The sequence below is a fragment of the Ictalurus furcatus genome, chromosome 16 (genome assembly GCF_023375685.1).
Source record: "Ictalurus furcatus strain D&B chromosome 16, Billie_1.0, whole genome shotgun sequence".
Taxonomy (NCBI): Eukaryota; Metazoa; Chordata; class Actinopteri; order Siluriformes; family Ictaluridae; genus Ictalurus; species Ictalurus furcatus.
Genome location: NC_071270.1, coordinates 7,490,867 through 7,509,430, shown reverse-complemented (window position 1 = coordinate 7,509,430; position 18,564 = coordinate 7,490,867). Strand labels below are relative to the sequence as shown.

The window sequence follows — 18,564 nt, the reverse complement described above, 5'->3', positions numbered from 1 at the left end:
GGAGCTCAAATCTTCTCTAATTCCAGACTGCTGGGACTACGGCTGCTCCTAAGGCCATACAGACTTCATATAAATCCATAATGAACTTTTTCACACTATCTGTTGTTACCCAGATGAGGATGGGTTCCCTTCTGAGTCGGGTTCCTCTCAAGGTTTCTTCCTCTTAAAACATCTTAGGGAGTTTTTCCTTGCCACCGTCGCCACTCAGTGGCTTGCTCAGTTGGGATAAATTCGCACCTTTAATATCTGTATACCATGTTGATATTTCTGTAAAGCTGCTTTGAGACAATGTCTATTGTAAAAAGCGCTATACAAATAAAATTGAATTGAATTGAATTGAAACTCCACGTTGCATTAGCTGAAGTCTGTGGGAACGAGAATACTCACTCCATCATACTGAAGGTATGGCCTGTTCTAAAAGATCCGAGCCCGAGGGTCACTGCAAGACACTCGAGCCGGGGGCCGGAATGTATATCCAGGCTGTAAAATCGAATGAATGTGTGCAACGTAGACCACCTTGCCACAGCACACACATCCTGTAAGGATATACCTTTGGACAAAGCCTTCGAGGAAGTAACCCCCGTAGTGGAATGAGCCCTTATGCCCAGAGGCATAGCAAGACCGCGCGCATCATAAGCAATAGAGATAGCTTCCACTATCCAATTAGAGATACGCTGCTTCAACACATCACCCCTACTGTCACCGCCAAAGCCAACCAGCAGCTGCTCTGACACATCACTGGCCGGACCGGTGGACGTTAGTACAGAGAGCCTTTACTGGACACAGTCAGTGCAATTTCTCTTGTTCTGGTATGAGGAACGGAGGAGGGCAGAAAGCCTGCAACACTACTAGCTGGGCGGCACATGTAAGAATATAATCCGGCCTAGGATACAGGAAGGCCTTGGCTAATCCAGGGGTAAAGTCAAGGCAGGAAGGGGCAACCGAGAGCTTGTAGATCTCCTACTTGCTTGAGAGATGTCAGGGACAGCAGAAGAGCCACCTTTAGAGTCAGAAGTTTCTCAGAGGCTGACTCTAAAAACTCAAATGCGGCACCTGACAGATCTTCCAGGACCACAGCAAGGTCCCAGGAAGGTATGCATGGTCTGCAGATGTGCTTCAGCTGCCTGACACCACACATAACCCTCGAAGTTAGAGGATGTTGCCCCACAGAGGCTCCATCAATAGGGGTGTGGCTGGCTGAAATGGCGGCCACATAGACCCTGATTGTAGGAGGAGGCAACCCCGCTGAGAAACGTCCTTTAAGAACTCCAGGACTGTAGCTATTGCGCAGTTCGCTGGGTCTAGCTATCGTTCCTCACACCACGAGACAAAAAGTTGCCACTTGAGCACATACAATTTCGTCATGGATGGTGTTCTAGCATTGTACATGGTCTCTACAACCTCAGTTGTGAGACCAGAATCTATGAGCTGGTGCCCCTCAGGGGCCAGACGCACAGTTTCCATAGTTCCGACCGAGGGTGATAAATCAGCCCTCCGGCTTGAGACAGTAGATCCCTGCAGATGGAAATCTCTGAAGGATCGCCATCTAGCAGGGATATTGTCTCTGAGAACTAAATTTGAGCTGGGCAATAAGGTGCTACTAGCAGCAGACGTAGACAGTCTTGGCAAACTCTCGCTAGAACTTGTGGGAGCAGAGCGATTAGGGAAAAGCATATAGATGTGACCTCGGCCATATGTGCACCATGGCGTCCAGCCCTAATGGTGCGGGAGGAGTGAGGGTGAATCACAGTGGGCAGTATGTTGTCTCCTCGGAGGCGAACACATCCACTTCTGCTTGACCAAACCTCCACCACATGGACCTCAGCCCCTGCCTCAGCAGGATGTCCCCAAGCTCTTCATGTGGGCAAGAACAACATCTCGATGTTGAACCGCCAGTTCCGGATCATGCTAGAATTAACCAGTCATCCAGGTAGTTTAGTACACGGATTCCCTGGAGTCACAATGGAGCCAGAATGACATCCAGGCACTTTGTGAAGGTGCGAGGGGATAAAGCTAGCCCAAAGGGAAGCACCCGATATTGGTATCCGTTGCCTCCAATGCAAACCTCAGGAAGTTCTTGTGACTAGGCAATATTTCTATGTGGAAATATGCACCTTTTAGATCTATCGTCACAAACCAGTCCTCAAACTGAATCTGTGGAACGATAAGTGCATAACGATAAGGGCATCAGCATCTTGAACCTGTATGTCCGAAGAGTACGGTTCAGATGACGCAGATTTAAAATTGGCTGCATACTCCTCTCTTTATTACGGACCAGGAAATAATGGCTGTAAAAACCTCCCTCTCTCAAGGAATGGGGTACATGTTCTATGGCTCCTTTGTCCAAGAGGGATCTTACTTCCCACGCTAATGTTGGGCTCTGCTATGTGCTGACTACTGTGATGAGCACACCTCTGAACCGGGGGGATCGAGCTCTGAACTCAGAACCCATGGAAACACATTTGGCAGTAGTTTCCATGCTGCCAGACGGTCTTTTAATGATGTTAACTTTTCCACGTTCTAATGGAGAGAAAGCATCAGATTTTTGTTGCCCTGTGACAGATTGCTGACCAGAGAACATTGAAAACTTGGGACAGCAAAATTTTAAATTCTTTTCAGAAACCATGGACACCGCATCCTCTAAACTAAAGAGGACTAAAGAGGAGAGGGACCATCTGGCTTTTTATCTCACTCAGTTCAAAAGCCTGCATCTCTGATGGTATGGGGGTGCATTAGTGCCTGTTGAATGGGCAGTTTGCACATCTGGAAATCCACCATCAATGGTGAAAGGTATAGAGCATATAAAGGTTTTAGAGCAACAAATGCTTCCATCCAGATTCCATCCCATCTTTACTTCTGAGAGACTGTGCCTTTTTAAGATACTCTTTTTATACCCAATAATGTTACTGACTTATTGCCAGTTAACCTAATTAGTTTCAAAATGTTCCTCTAGTTGTTTCTTTTTAGTAACACTTTCTTTTCCAGCCTTTTGTTGCCCCTGTCCCAAGTTTTTTAATATGGTTTGCAGCCATCAAATTCAAAATGACCTTATTTTTTTCCTTTAAATGGTACAATTCCTCAGTTTGATATGTAATAAAAAATAATAAAAACATTTGATATGTTTTCTATGTTCTCTTGTGAATAACATATGGGTTTATGAGATTTGCAAATCATTGCATTCTGTTTTTATTCACATTTTACACAGTGTCCCAACTTTTTTGGAATTGAGGTTGTACATAAAGAGAACCCAGTTAAACAAATGAGAAAAATATTATACTTGGTCATTTATTTATTGCGGAAAATGATCCAATATTACATATCTGTGAGTGGCAAAAGTATGTGAACCTTTGCTTTCAGTATCTGGTGTGACCCCCTTGTGCAGCAATAACTGCAACTAAATCTTTCTGGTAACTGTTGATCAGTCCTGCACATCGACTTGGAGGAATTTTAGCCCATTCTCCAGTACAGAACAGCTTCAACGGGATGTTGGTGTGTTTCCTCACATGAACTGCTTGCTTCAGGTTCTTCCACAACATTTCTATTGGATGAAGGTCAGGACTTTGACTTGGCCATTCCAAAACATTAACTTTAATCTTCTTTAACCATTCTTTGGTAGAAAGATTTCCTGACGTTTTCCTTTAGAATTTGCTCGTATAATTCAGAATTCATTGCTCCATCAAACTGTCCTAGCCCAGATGCAGCAAAACAGGACCAAATCATGTTACCACTACCCAAATCATGTTACTACATGATTCACAGATCAAATAAGGTTCTTATGCTGGAAAGCTGTTTTCCTTTCTCAAAACATAATGGTTCTCATTTTCAAACAAAAAGTTATATTTTGGTCTCATCTGTACACATTTTTTCCCAATAGTCTTCTGGCTTGTATAAGTTATCGTTATCAAACTGCAGACAGGCAGCAATGTTCTTTTTTAAGAGTAGTGACTTTCTCATTGCAACCCTGCCATGCACACCATTGTTCCATAAATCCATCCAGCCATCTTCCATTCCGCTTATCCTTTTCAAGGTCACGGGGAACCTGGAGCCTATCCCAGGGAGCCACACCATTGTTGTTCAGTATTATTCTGATAGTGGACTCATGAACATTAACATTATCCAATGCGCGAGAGGCCTTTAGTTGCTTAAAAGTTAACCTGGGTTCCTTTGTGACCTTGTAGACTATTACACGACTTGGTCTTTGAGTGATATTTGTTGGTTGACCACTCCTGGGGAGGGTAACAATGGTCTTGAATGGTCTTGAATCTGTCTGATCTATCTGACTGTGGATTGGTGGAGTCCAAACTCTTTAGAGATGGTTTTGTAACCTTTTCCAGCCTGATGAGCATCAACAACTCTTTTTCTGAGGTCCTCAGAAATCTCTTTTGCTCATTTCATGATATACTTCCACAAACATATATTGTGAAGATCAGACACACACACACTGATTGTCATCACATTGATTGAAAACACCTGACTCCAATTTCACTTTCAAATTAAAGTGCTAATACTAGAGGTTCACATACTTTTGCCACTCACAGATATGTAATATTGGATCATTTTCCTCAATCAATAAATGACCAAGTATTATATTTTTGTCTCATTTGTTTAACTGGGTTCTCTTTGTCTACTGTAGGACTTGAAAATCTGATTACATTTAGCTGATATATCTGAAGGGTTCACAAACTTTCAAGCACCATTGTACACTTAATTTAAATGACTTTTATAATCAAGTGAGTGATGTTTGTATTTCTTGTCTTTCAGATCATGTTCAGAGCCGTAGTTTGAATGATATCTCAATTACTCCAAGTTCTGACCAGGTGTGTTTTTTTTCTGTTTTGAAGGAACGTCTATGCTTTCAATGTGTCTGCACTGTTTAATGAATTAATTAAATAACTAGAAGAAATTTGAGAAGTGCTCCAATCTCACCAATGTCTTGGTTGGCATGATAGATATTGTAGAGGTTTTGGTAACAGTAGCACTGAACAGTTTTGAGTAACATGCCTGAGGTGGAATGTTCTTTTTTATAATTTTTATTTCATTCAAATTGAGTTGTAAGGCTCACTAGTGGTGGACTGGAAGTGTTTGCCAATTTGAATCCTGATGATGCCACAGCCATCCATGGCAGGAAGCCAAGGGAGAAAAATTGACCATCCTCTCTGGTTGCAAGGGACTGCATACTCACTCTTCCTTGTCAATCACATCCACACTAGCCAATTGTGTGAATCTGTGAGCTCATTATGAAGAACAGGACAAAAAGCACTTGCCTCCGAGTGTGTAACACTGCCTTGAGATGCCCTCTACCTGGTTTCTAGTGGTCACAAATTTATTGTGCTGAATCACATAAATCTTTATAGAGGCAAGGCTACATGGATGGATTACAACCCTAGTAACCACAGCTAGAAATATGGACTCCAACACACAAGACATTTCTGGCACTGCTTCCTGAAGGGAGGGTATGTCCACTGGGCCAAGGGGTCCCCCAGAGTGCTACTTTCATTAGTCAAAAATATACCAGGCAGGTCTAACTGTGCTCATACAAAGAGATACAAACAGATTCAGAGGAACAGAGGGATGTCCTCAGCAGAACAACGAGGCAGAGCAACATCCTTAGTAGGGCATCAAGGTTGGGAGATGGCCCCAGCCTGGTCAGAAGCCTGCTGAATTTTTTTTCAACGGGGCGTATAATTTGAGCCATGCCACTATGGCATTGATCCATTTATTATTTTCTTGTCGCTCCAACATCAGGCAGTTCTCTTGTAGGAGTCCCTGCTGAGATAAGAAAAAATCAGGCTGCATCTATTTTTCAGTCTGCCATTCTCTTAGCCAATCCATCTACTGGCATGCTGGAGGATGGTGGAATAAACCTAGAGAAAGGAAACCCATGCGGACACGGAAGTGACATGCAGAGAAACTTCACATAGACAGTAACCTGAGATCAAGATCAGGATGCCTGGTTTTAAGGCATTCAATCAGTTTTTTTGTTAAACCTTGTTTGACTATATACAGTAGGTAGAAATAATATCTTTGATGCTTGAGTCTTGGCTATCATAGATTCCCAAGCCACCGCCCCATAGCATTTGCTATCTGCTACAACAAAAATTCTTCAATAGTTTTTAATCCAAACAGTTTGCAACCTTCAACATTCTGAAACTTGATCTGAGACTATGACTGCCGTGCTTATTAACCAGTGTTAGATGCTGAGGTTTTGCAGTATTCATTTTTACTCCTCATATTCTTAGTTGTGTACTGGGGGCACTGAAACAAACAAATGTAAAAAACAGACTGAGAAATGTGTTTTAAATGTGGAAAAGTATGTGGCTTTTTGAAACTGGGTTCCAAGGAAACATGTCTTTCATGTGCTAGCACTTAGCGCTTATTGCTCCTGTAAGTATGTATGCTCTTAAATAAGTTCAGTGATTGCATAACAACATTGATCCACTCTTAGTCAACCACTGGAAGGATTTGGCCACATATGCAGAACCATCCGTCACTGATAATTAAATTATTAATTATACTTACTCTCAATGACCTACATGTGCACTATGGATAAAGCTCTGTGTTTTCTGATGATGAGATTAGATATACCTACTAAACGTGTAAGAAATCTAATGTAATTCCTATTTCTTTTTTTTATAGGTTATTTTTGACTAGGATACTAATAAACTGAGAAACACAGATTATGTGCTTCATGATCTTACTTTTAACCAATAATGGCTCACTATGTTGAAATGTTACCCACCAGCTCAAAAACAAGTTTATGAAGAAAATTCCTAGAGATGCTGAGGCATCCAATGTGTTGATTGGAGAGGTGGACTTCCTGGACAAGCCTTTTGTGGCCTTCGTCCGTCTTGCTCAAGCCACAACATTGGGTGGACTGACTGAAGTCCCTGTACCAACCAGGTAAAATATATATACTGTTGGTTTTATAGTTACATGTTTTTTCTATTTTTAAATCTTGAGTACTTAAAATGCTTTGTATTTCCTCAGCAATTTTATTGTTTTTTTCCTAGGTTTCTCTTCGTTTTGCTTGGCCCTCATGGCAAAGTCAAGTCCTACACTGAAATTGGCCGTGCCATTGCCACCCTTATGGTTGATGATGTACGAATAAATGGATAAAAGTTTTATAGTTTTAAATGATTTTGTGCCCCAAATTGTACGTAATGAATTAGGGAAATAATATATATATAATGTCATTATTTATTTAACTGTCTCTCCAGCTCTTCAGCAGTGTAGCCTATAAGGCCAAACACCGTGAAGACTTGATTGCAGGACTTGATGAGTTTTTGAATGAGGTGACAATTCTCCCACCAGGAGAGTGGGACCCAAAGATTCGTATTGAACCACCAAAGAAAGTTCCTTCAGCAGAGATGAGGTATGAGGATGTGAATCATGTGCAATGGACATGATTTTGAATATCTGTATTGATAAATAGGAATCAAAAAGTTAAATGAATTTGTTTTCTATTTTGCTGCAGAAAGTCAGTGTTTTCACTAAATGAACTGGCGCAAGCAAATGGAACTGCAGGAAGAGGAGGAACAGCTGATGATGATGAAGAGATGCCTGCCACTCATGAGCTGGGAGAGGAACTGAGCTTCACTGGGAGGTAACATTACCCAGTATACTATGACCCTAAATAGTCTTCTTGTAGATTTGGTCCTAGAAAAAAAAAAACAGCTAGGCATCATATGCATAGCTGTGTGAACTAGTGTTGCCAGTGGAGTGCTTCAACACTCTCTAAGGAGCTGATGGTATTAATTTATAAAATTATAAATCAATATTGGTACGTTCCAATTAGGATTAAGCTATAATACTGCATTTATTGTATTTAATGTTTCAAATATTGGTCAAAACAGAGGCATTTTGGAAAAACTGTTTTTATTCCAGGTTGTCCATGTTCAAAAAATTCTATGTTTGTGTGCTTATTTGTGCAAAGGAAATTTGATCAGTCTGGTAAAAAAAAAAAAAAAAAAGAAAAGAAAAGAAAAAAAAATACAGTATAAAACATTGTCTTGTAATTCAACATGTACTTCAACGGATTTTAACCATTTACTTGTTTTTTTGCGAGAAATATTATGAGCTGGCAGACTTAAATTATTTCTGCAGCATATTTTCTTTGACTTTGTGTATTGTGTATGTAACAGATTTTGTGGAGGTCTTTGGCTTGACATCAAACGAAAACTACCATGGCTGCTGAGTGACTTCTATGAGGGCTTTCACATCCAGTCTATCTCAGCTGTGCTCTTCATATACCTGGGATGCATCACTAATGCCATCACATTTGGAGGACTCTTAGGAGATGCCACCGACAACTACCAAGTACCGTTATTTCTTACAAAGCAGTACCAAGCTCATTCTAGTTCTTCCCACTCTCTGCATCTTATTTTTGCCTTTACTTAATTAATAATTGATCCATTTATTTTACCACAAGCAGGAGCTCCCAAATAGCTCCACTGGCTATGGCTTTTTATAAGTATTGACTGTTGCTGATGCCACATTAAAATATCAGCAGTGCCTTAGCCATACAATTTCTTTTGGAAAAGATGGCTTACAGAGAATATTCTTTCTCTCTCTCTCTCCCTCTCTCTCTCACTCTCTCTTTCTGTTGTTATGGAAAGACCCTAGGGGTTTTTGGTAACATACACAAGAAGTAATCTTTTTTTCTATGAGAGAACATGAAAAGCATTTTAAAATATTATAATCTTGTTATCATAATAGGACATACTCTCCCAGACTAGTGCAAGCATTAGGGGAAAAATTGGGTCTTAAGGTTATTTTAAAGAAATGTCTGGAATAACCTGATCTATAAGTTCTGAATTATTATTGTGTCCTCTAGGGTGTGATGGAGAGCTTTCTTGGCACAGCTCTAGCAGGAATGGTCTTCTGCTTTTTTGGCGGCCAACCCCTCATTATCCTGAGCTCCACAGGACCTATACTGGTCTTTGAAAAGCTGCTCTATGAATTCTGCAAGTTAGTTCAAAAAGCTATTACCACTACTACCACTGCTTCATATTTGTTGTTTTATTCATGTATGTCTACTGATTAATATGGATTACCTTTTCTATTCATCTGTAATTGGATATCAGTCATTAAAGACAGCCATTATGGCAAACAGCCTTATGTCCCTGACAGAGGTTTATTCTTTGAGTTCAGTTATATGTTTTCCATAATCAGGACTAATGGCATTGACTATATGGAGCTGCGCTTGTGGATTGGACTGCACTCCTGCCTTCAGTGTCTCATCCTTGTGGCCTCAGACGCTAGCTACATCATCAAGTACATGACCCGTTTTACTGAAGAGGGCTTCTCCAGCCTCATCTCCTTTATCTTCATCTCTGATGCTGTAAAGAAGATGGTGGGAACCTTTCAGTACTACCCTATTAACATGAACTTCAAGCCTGACTACATCACTACATACAAGTGTGAATGTCTGGCTCCAGACCAAGGTGAGCATCACTGAAGTATAAATTGACCTTACAGTTTATGGCCTTTTCGGTGCAGGAAAGGCTGGTTCTTGAAGTTCATCACCAGTTTACTGTAAGCTATTTGTGTATGGTTGTACTCCATATATTACATTTGTTGCATACATTACATACCTCTGTCTTATTTCCATATCAACTGATAGAAAGCCACAAGCTTTGTTTTCCTGTTTGTCATGTAGGTTCCATGTAGTGATTTACATGGGCAATGAAGACACAATTTTAAGTTGCATTCATGATTTCTTTTCATGCTGTAGTCTTATTTTTTGTTATTTTTGTAATAGGTGCTTCAATGGTTTTTAATTCATCTGCTCTACTTGGTCCAGACAACTTTACCGATTACTCTTTGGTAAGAGCAAGCTGGAAAACCATGAAGATTGCAATGTTCCTATTTTGTGGGGGTTTTTTGCTACAAATTTATGCTATGAAACATACTGTATCAACAATTGATAAGGTAGAATTAAATAATGTGGTTTGATTAATGGCTATACATTCCAGATAATTGATTTTTCATTTATTTGGCACGTTTTTACTCATTCAGTTTATCTCTTTTTCCATTTCCCTATATTTATTCCATGTATCATTGTATATGCTCTTTCTTCTACATAGTACAATTTCACAGTTCTGGACTGGAGTCAGCTGAGCAAAAATGAGTGTCTAAAGTATGGTGGATCTCTGGTGGGAAAATCCTGCAAGTATGTTCCTGACCTGGCTCTCATGTGCTTCGTCCTGTTTTTTGGCACCTATTCTATGACCATTTCACTCAAGAAGTTTAAGTCCAGCCGCTACTTCCCTACCAAGGTTTGAAGGAGCCAGCCAGAATATTGTAATATTATGACTTGAAGGTGACATAAGAGTTAAAAATAACTGGTATTTGTACAACCCCAGTTCCAAAAAATTTGGGACAGTATGGAAAATGCAAAAATACAAACAAAAATTCATTTTGAAAATTCAATTCACCCTGACTATATTGAAAACACATTAATAACAACATTATTTGATGTTTTACTTGTCAATTTAATTTATTTTTGAAAATATACACTCATTTCAAATCTGATGACTGCAACACACTCCAAAAACATTGGGACAGTCGACTGTGTAACATCACGGTCATGGATTTCACAGAGGCTGCGCTGGACTACAGCTCCCAGCAGCCACTGCACTACATCATGGTCACATGACCACCTGCACCTGAATCATATTCTAGTTAATGAGCACTATATACAGTATCTCACAAAAGTGAGTACACCCCTCACATTTTTGTAAATATTTGATTATATCATTTCATGTGACAACACTGAAGAAATGACACTTTGCTACAATGAAAAGTAGTGAGTGTACAGCTTGTGTAACAGTGTAAATTTGCTGTCCCCTCAAAATAACTCAACACACAGCCATTAATGTCTAAAGCACCGGCAACAAAAGTGAATACACCCCTAAGTGAAAATGTCCAAATTGGGCCAATTTAGCCATTTTCCTCTCCCCGGTGTCATGTGACTTATTAGTGTTACAAGGTCTCAGGTATGAATGGGGAGCAGGTGTGTTAAATTTGGTGTCATCGCTCTCACACTCCCTCATACTGGTCACTGGAATTTCAACATGGCACCTCATGGCAAAGAACTCTCTGAGGATCTGAAAAAAGAATTGTTGCTCTACATAAAGATGGCCTAGGCTATAAGAAGATTGCCAAGATCCTGACACTGAGCTGCAGCACGGTGGCCAAGACCATACAGCAGTTTAACAGGACAGGTTCCACTCAGAACAGGCCTCGCCATGGTTGACCAAAGAAGTTGAGTGCACATGCTCAGCGTCATATCCAGAGGTTGTCTTTGGCAACCAGGTGAGGAGTACAAAGACACGTGTGTCTTGCCTACAGTCAAGCATGGTGGTAGGAGTGTCATGGTCTGGGGCTGCATGAGTGCTGCCGGCACTGGGGAGCTACAGTTCATTGAGGGAACCATGAATGCCAACATGTACTGTGACATACTGAAGCAGGGCATGATCGGTATGCAGTATTCCAGCATGATAACGACCCCAAACACACTTCTAAGATGACCACTGCCTTGCTAAAGAAGCTGAGGGTGAAGGTGATGGACTGGCCAAGCATGTCTCCAGACCTAAACCCTATTGAGCATCTGTGGGGCATCCTCAAATGGAAGGTGGAGGAGCACAAGGTCTCTAACATCCACCAGCTCCGTGATGTCGTCATGGAGGAGTGGAAGAGGACTCCAGTGGCAACCTGTGAAGCTCTGGTGAACTCCATGCCCAAGAGGGTTAAGGCAGTGCTGGAAAATAATGGTGGTCACACAAAATATTGACACTTTGGGCTCAATTTGGACATTTTCACTTAGGGGTGTACTCACTTTTGTTGTCAGCGGTTTAGACATTAATGGCTGTGTGTTGAGTTATTTTGAGGGGACAGCAAATTTACACTGTTATGCAAGCTGCACACTCACTACTTTACATTGTAGCAAAGTGTCATTTCTTCAGTGTTGTCACATGAAAAGATATAATAAAATATTTACAAAAAATGTGAGGGGTGTACTCACTTTTGTGAGATACTGTGTATATATATATATATATATAATATATATATACTGCACTTTCGTCTTGCATTAATTGTCTCCTTGTGTCATTTTTATTCCACGTGTTTTTGCCACGTATTTATAGCTTCTTTTGTGTTTGTTTTGAGTATTATTAAACCTTTATCTGCATTTGCATCCGTCTACGCCTCAAAATCAGGACAGAAAGCAAGACCTTAACATGGATGCAGCAGTTCAAGAAGCCCTGTATGAAAGGGAAAAGCCGAGGTGGGAGAAGGAGGGGAAATTCTCCCTAATTCAAGCCAACCGGGAGTGGCTTGACATGATGTACTCCATCATGGGGCATGTCAAGGAGGAGCCTTCCAACCAGGCTGGAACCATCTCCCACCCTCCCTCCCCCACGGTGGATCTCGTCCAGCCTGCCGTGTCAACGGAGAATATTGTTCAGCCTCCCTGCACGTCTGAGGATGTTGCTCAGCATTCCTGTTTAGCTGAGGATGCCGGGCAGTCTCCCTGTTCAGCCGAAGATGTTGCTCTGCCTCCCGGTATGGCCAAGAGCTCCGATTTTCTCCCCTGCTCTGCCTCGGACGTCACTATGCCAGGCTCCGCTTGGGACATCGATCTGCCTTCCTACTCCACTGAGGATGTCGCTCCACCTTCCTGCTCAGTTAAGGACATCACTCTGAATTCATGCTTGGCTGAGGACGTTGCACTGCCATCCTGCTCCACTGAGGACCTTGCTGTGCCTCCGTGCTCCGCTGAAGACGTCCTTTTCTTTGCTTTGTGCTGTATGTCACTCAACCTTCCTGCTTCACGGAGAGCATCACTCCTCCCTCAGTCCTCATAGAGAGCGTTGCTCCTCCCTCTAGCTTCATGGGGAACGTCGCTTCCCCCTCAGGCTCCGCCTTGAGTTTCGTTCCTCCTGCTCGCTGTGCAGTAGTGATTGCTCCGCATTCAAGAAAGGCCTGGGATATCATGTCATCTCTCTACAATGCGGAAGAGACCGCCCCACACCTGAACCTCAGAGAGCATGCCAAGTTCCTGTCTTAGGTTGATGAAATGGCCTCTCAAGCCAAGTTCCTGTCCAAGGTCAACAATACGGCCTCCCAAACCCTGTACCTGTCTGAGGTTGACGTCACAACCGACAACGTTATTCTTGCACCCGAGTCTACTGACACGGCCAACCAAATTCTGCTCATGCCTGAGTCTGCCAACACAGCCAACCTAGTTTTGCTCAGGCCAGAGTCTGCTGACAAGGCCAACCAAGTTCTGCCATCCTGTTCCGCTGAGTCCTAAACTTTTTTGGAATGTGTTGCATCAATTTCAAAATAAACATTTACCTTCAAAATAATTTGCAGTTGATTAGGTAAAACAACAAACACATTGTCTTTATACGTTTTTTGTTTAAATACAGGTCAAAGTAAGTTTACAAATCATATTGGATATTAATGATACTAGGTGACATTTACTGTGAAAACCATGAGACCCATTCCTTTTCCTGCCTATCATATTTACATCATTTTTTATGTTTACCTTTTTTGACCCCTTAAATCCCAACCTCATCCCTCAGTGGCGTACCTTGATTGCAGATTTTGCCATTATTATATCCATTATGGTCTTCTGTGCCCTGGATTACCTGATGTCCCTGGAAACTCCCAAACTGCATGTACCCACTGAGATCAAGGTCACACAACTGTCCTTCTGTGTCATAATCATAATCTTAAAGAAAAGATTTTCTTTAATCACACTTCCTCTTTTAGAATGGATTTGAGATCATATCAAGTGCATAATTTACTACTGCAATGTTGTAGTGTGTGTTCTAAATGCTTTTTTCTTCTCTTACTTTAACTCCTTTTGTATGATTGTATGTCTGCTATTTATATTTCTTTCTTATTCCTTTCTATAAATGTGTAGCTTCGGAAACTCATCAGTGATTTTGCCATCTTCACATCAATCATGACTTTTGTTGGTCTTGATATTTTAATGGGGCTTGAAACACCTAAACTTATTGTACCTACAGAGTTTAAGGTATGATCTTGATTAGCTAACTGTGCTAAGTCAAGGGCTATTATTGGTGTACAATTTTGTATTTAATGCACACTATTTTCATTGCTGTGAATCTATAAAGATTGGTTTCTGATGCAGTTTAAAATACCCTTTAACTAAATTACATGTCTAAAAGCATGGGCTAACTTTAATGTCGGAAAAAAAACAGACTAGCCTTTCTTAACTACCTTTTTAAAACACAGCTTACCCTACTTCTCACTTGTGTCTATCTCTGTCACTATAGCCCACTCGGCCAGACCGTGGTTGGGTGGTCATGCCCATTGGGAAGAACCCTTGGTGGCTGTATTTAGGTAGCTTTGTGCCTGCACTTCTTGTTACCATCCTTATTTTCATGGATCAGCAGATCACTGCTGTTATTGTCAACCGCAAGGAGAACAAACTTAAGGTACAGTATAGTAATAGTCACTCTCGTTCTCTTATACATACATATACATCTCATATGAGTTGTACATCTCATATACTCATACAAATTGGTTATATTTGTGGATAAAATATAACCTGAAACCAGTGTGTTTGTAGAGCTGCAACAACTAATCAATAAAATCACTAATAATCGATTATGCAAATTGTTGTCTATGAATCTCATTATCGATTAGTTGGTCTGCGTGCGGCATAGGGTGTTTACTCATTACGTTACTTCTGTTCCGAAAACATACATCCTAGAATACAGACCAAAATTGTGTCCCAAATGCCGTACTATACATTTACACTATGTACTATATACTCTACCATATATTGTATGAATTTTATAAGGATAAAATTGTCTCAAATGGAACACTAGCAGGTTTTTTTACTAACCAGAAGTAGAAGCCGTTTCCCAGTCGATTGCACATGACGTCAAACACACGTAATGCGATGCCACTAGCTTTGGCAGACTACCCAGGGTCAACGAAAATTCATTTCTTGTTTACTGTTTGTCAACGGTATCTTTTATACCTAACATGACATCAGTCACCATCAAATGGAGGCGTAAGGCAGGAGAGCATTTTATATTAAATGCCACGGAGAAGTCTGTAACCTGTAAACTTTGCAAAGTGGAGCTTGTGTAGCATGGAAGCAGGACAGTGATGCACAAGCACAAACATGTTTATATCTAAAATGCTCCACTGTACAAGGGCTTGGAGAAACTGGTGCAAGTTGCTTAAAAGATTTAGTTAAATTCCACTTTATGGTCATTATATGTTGTATTTGCCTGCTTACAGTGTAAATTCTGTCATTTATTATAACGGAAGTGATCTATTAGTAATGAGGCCATGTTGTTCCACACTCACAGTGTAGATACGGTGATAAACAGTGGGAGCTCGAGTAAGATCTATAATGTCTAATTAAAGTTGTATGATCAAAGTAAACACAAGTAAAAAGGTTATATTATATCATATATAAGTATTTATGCATATATAAACAAACAGTTGTGTTAAAGTTTTATATTTTTTAAGTTTTATATGAGTGTTTATATTTGTAACACTCAGTTTGTTGATTTTATTTTAAATAAACAAAAGAATGGTACTGAAAGTCCCCCCCCCCCATCTGATTAATCAAACAAATATTTGACCGATTAAACATTTATGAAATTAATCGTTAGTTGCAGCCCTAATTTAATGCAATAGATAATACATTTTGTACATGTTTTATATAATTTTTTTGCCCTTACCACTGCATTTCATTCAAGACTTTATACCATAGCTTAGTGTATCTTAATTCAGTGTAAATTAGAGAGTGGGACATGTTTTATTTATTAACATGTTTTACGCATTTTTTCACATGTTGGACACGAGCAGAAAGGATGTGGCTACCATTTAGACATGTTTTGGGTGGGAATCCTCATGGCTGTCTGCTCTTTCCTGTGCTTGCCATGGTACGTAGCAGCTACAGTCATCTCCATTGCTCACATAGATTCCCTTAAGATGGAGAGTGAATGCAGTGCTCCAGGGGAGCAACCACAGTTCCTGGGAGTGCGGTAAGTGAACATTAAATTATTAAAAGTTATATATTCTGTTTAATTTACTGGGGGTTTTTTCCCTGCGTAATTTGTTTAAATAATTAAGTTGTATCTCTTCACATTTCTTCCCTTATTTTCCACAGAGAGCAGAGGTTGACAGGTATCCTGGTTTTTATACTCACTGGAGTTTCCATTTTTCTTGCTCCTATACTGCAGGTAAGTCTTGTGAACATGAGTTAGTCTACCTCAAAAAGTATCACTGTGTCAGAGATTGGGCATGCAGGTGGATGCAAGTGCAGTAAAAAGCTTTTATTGAGAGAGGCAGGCAGACAAATCCAAAATGTGATGCAAAATCAAAATCCGAAAACAGGAAGAGGTAGGGTAATCTACAAACAGTATAAACTAGGCGAGCTAACGAATTGTTGAAAGATTAGACCTATGCCTCCTTTATGGTCTCAGGCTATTCAGACATTCATAATAATAAATATGCAATACTCGCCATTGTTAATAAGACTATTAAAGGCTATTAAAGTTAAGCTATTTTTTTTAGCCTCATTTTGAGAGAAATTTATTCATTGAATCTCTCTGTTCTCTTTCAAACATTCTTTCAGTATCTCACTATGTGAAACGCCTCGGGCGTGACCGATCCTGGAAGCACCAATAACACCACGTCTGTCGGTTGACAGACCAATCATGACAGTGATGCGGTAGTGCCGCCCCCCTAATATATATAACTGCTGATGGACCCTACCTTATTCTCATTCTCTTCACCGTGAAAATTCTTTTGGTAGTTAGCCTCAGCAGATCCTCGCAGGGAGTGTCCACTGAACTGTTCACTTGGCTAGCCATTTTCAGGGAGTATTCACTGTCAAAGTGAATATTTTCTTTTGACTGTCTTCTTTCCTTTTTATTTTGGGATCCAATGCATCAAAATGGGTTCTCACTTCATGTCTCAAGCCATCACAGCCCCTTTTTATTTCCTGGTGTTCATGTCTCTGTCATGGCGACTGTGACCCCTTCCAGTAGCACAATGAAGGGAAAAGATCCCTCTCGCTCATGCGCGTGCAGGGTGTATGATTTCTTCCAAGCACTCTCACCCCCTGTGTATTGCGTGTCTAGGAGTTAGACACTCACAGGCTACACTTACTAATCCTGAGTGCTGCCCGCACTGTTCTCTGTTCCTGTTAAGGGTATTAGAGCGCCGAGTGCGAGGATGAAGATGATGAGAGGATTGCTTGTCTTTTGGAGGAGGATTTGGAGGGAGATGAAGAGGATGCAAGTTAGCACCTTGCATGGCAGCTCTGCTACCATTGGTGTGTGAATGGGTGAATGAGACACAGTGTAAAGCGCTTTGGATAAAAGCGCTATATAAGTGCAGACCATTTATAGAGATGTGCAGAAGAGCAGCTGCTAAACTTTCCATTTGCTGGCCAGCACAAGAGGTAGGCCAGAGCACGGAGAGAGACTTACAGATGTGGCCTGTAAGAATGCACGTTTTTCATGCAGTTTCACATGATTCGTCATGTGTGATCATGCAGCACCCTGCAGGCACACATCTTAGAATTTAAATTCATTTGTTGTGCTTCACACAATAACCACCGAGTGGTGCATTGAAGAACGTTCTGTAGCTGAACACATAGTACACTAAAAAATGGAACGTGTGGTCGGTTAGATTTAAGAAAAAAATATTACTTACTTAAATATTACATAAAAATATTATGTTCATGCTAAACCTAATTTAAACAAGTTTCTAATTACAAGACTCTAATTACAAGATTCAGTTATACAAAGTGAGTGTGATAGAGTCACGTAGTACAGGTACAATAACTATAGTATTTAAATTAATGTGACTACAGCAGGCTAGAATAGTGCAACTATAACATCCTTGGTGTAGTACACTAGCAACCATGGTTTGAGCCTCAGCCCAGTTGAGCATTTTGATTTAATACGCTTTTTTTGTGTGTGTGTGTAAAAAGTTGATTTGTGTGCATGTGTAAATATGAATGTCCTTTCTCAAAGTAGCACTGAATGAATTCCATCTATTCCTTTCTTGCCAATGGAAATTTTTGTTCTTTACTTAGATTTAAATTTCACTATTGGAAAAAAATGGTTTAAAGTGAACACAGAAGTCCACACACTGAAGAAAAGTTCATTGAATTTGAAATGCGTACATCGGTTCCACATGATTGAATTGAGTTACGTTAACATAATTTGTTTTTGTACATCAAACATGATTTGATCATATATTTTCAATGCCCTGAATAATATTAAACTCCACCTGAGCTGAGGATTGAACCGTGGCTGCTGGAGTTCTGCAACAGCCACATTACCGCTGCGTTATTGTCACCAGCAGCATCCAGTGAAGATCCCAAAACTGACTTTTAAAATGACCCAAACTAACATTTTATTCATAGCAAATTTCTAATACAAATAAACACTCAAATTATGAAATAAAATCCATTTATTTACCTATTTGAATGTTTTTGGAGCCCAAACAAATAATCTTAAAGAACAAGACGTAGACGTTTTGGCTTTGCAT

The 18,564-nt window shown here is 40.4% G+C and overlaps 1 protein-coding gene across 1 annotated transcript in view; it reads left to right on the top strand.

The window, feature by feature from the left end:
* Positions 1 to 18,564, top strand: part of slc4a5b (solute carrier family 4 member 5b) — a 53,070-nt gene that overhangs the window by 14,809 nt on the left and 19,697 nt on the right. The window contains exons 6-19 of the mRNA XM_053645147.1: positions 4,762 to 4,817; positions 6,743 to 6,900; positions 7,011 to 7,098; positions 7,218 to 7,372; positions 7,475 to 7,603; positions 8,142 to 8,316; positions 8,834 to 8,967; positions 9,172 to 9,443; positions 9,761 to 9,825; positions 10,086 to 10,277; positions 13,590 to 13,703; positions 14,310 to 14,471; positions 15,865 to 16,043; positions 16,169 to 16,241. Coding sequence (XP_053501122.1) covers positions 4,762 to 4,817; positions 6,743 to 6,900; positions 7,011 to 7,098; positions 7,218 to 7,372; positions 7,475 to 7,603; positions 8,142 to 8,316; positions 8,834 to 8,967; positions 9,172 to 9,443; positions 9,761 to 9,825; positions 10,086 to 10,277; positions 13,590 to 13,703; positions 14,310 to 14,471; positions 15,865 to 16,043; positions 16,169 to 16,241 — 1,952 coding nt within the window. The remainder of the gene's footprint in view (positions 1 to 4,761; positions 4,818 to 6,742; positions 6,901 to 7,010; positions 7,099 to 7,217; positions 7,373 to 7,474; positions 7,604 to 8,141; positions 8,317 to 8,833; positions 8,968 to 9,171; positions 9,444 to 9,760; positions 9,826 to 10,085; positions 10,278 to 13,589; positions 13,704 to 14,309; positions 14,472 to 15,864; positions 16,044 to 16,168; positions 16,242 to 18,564) is intronic.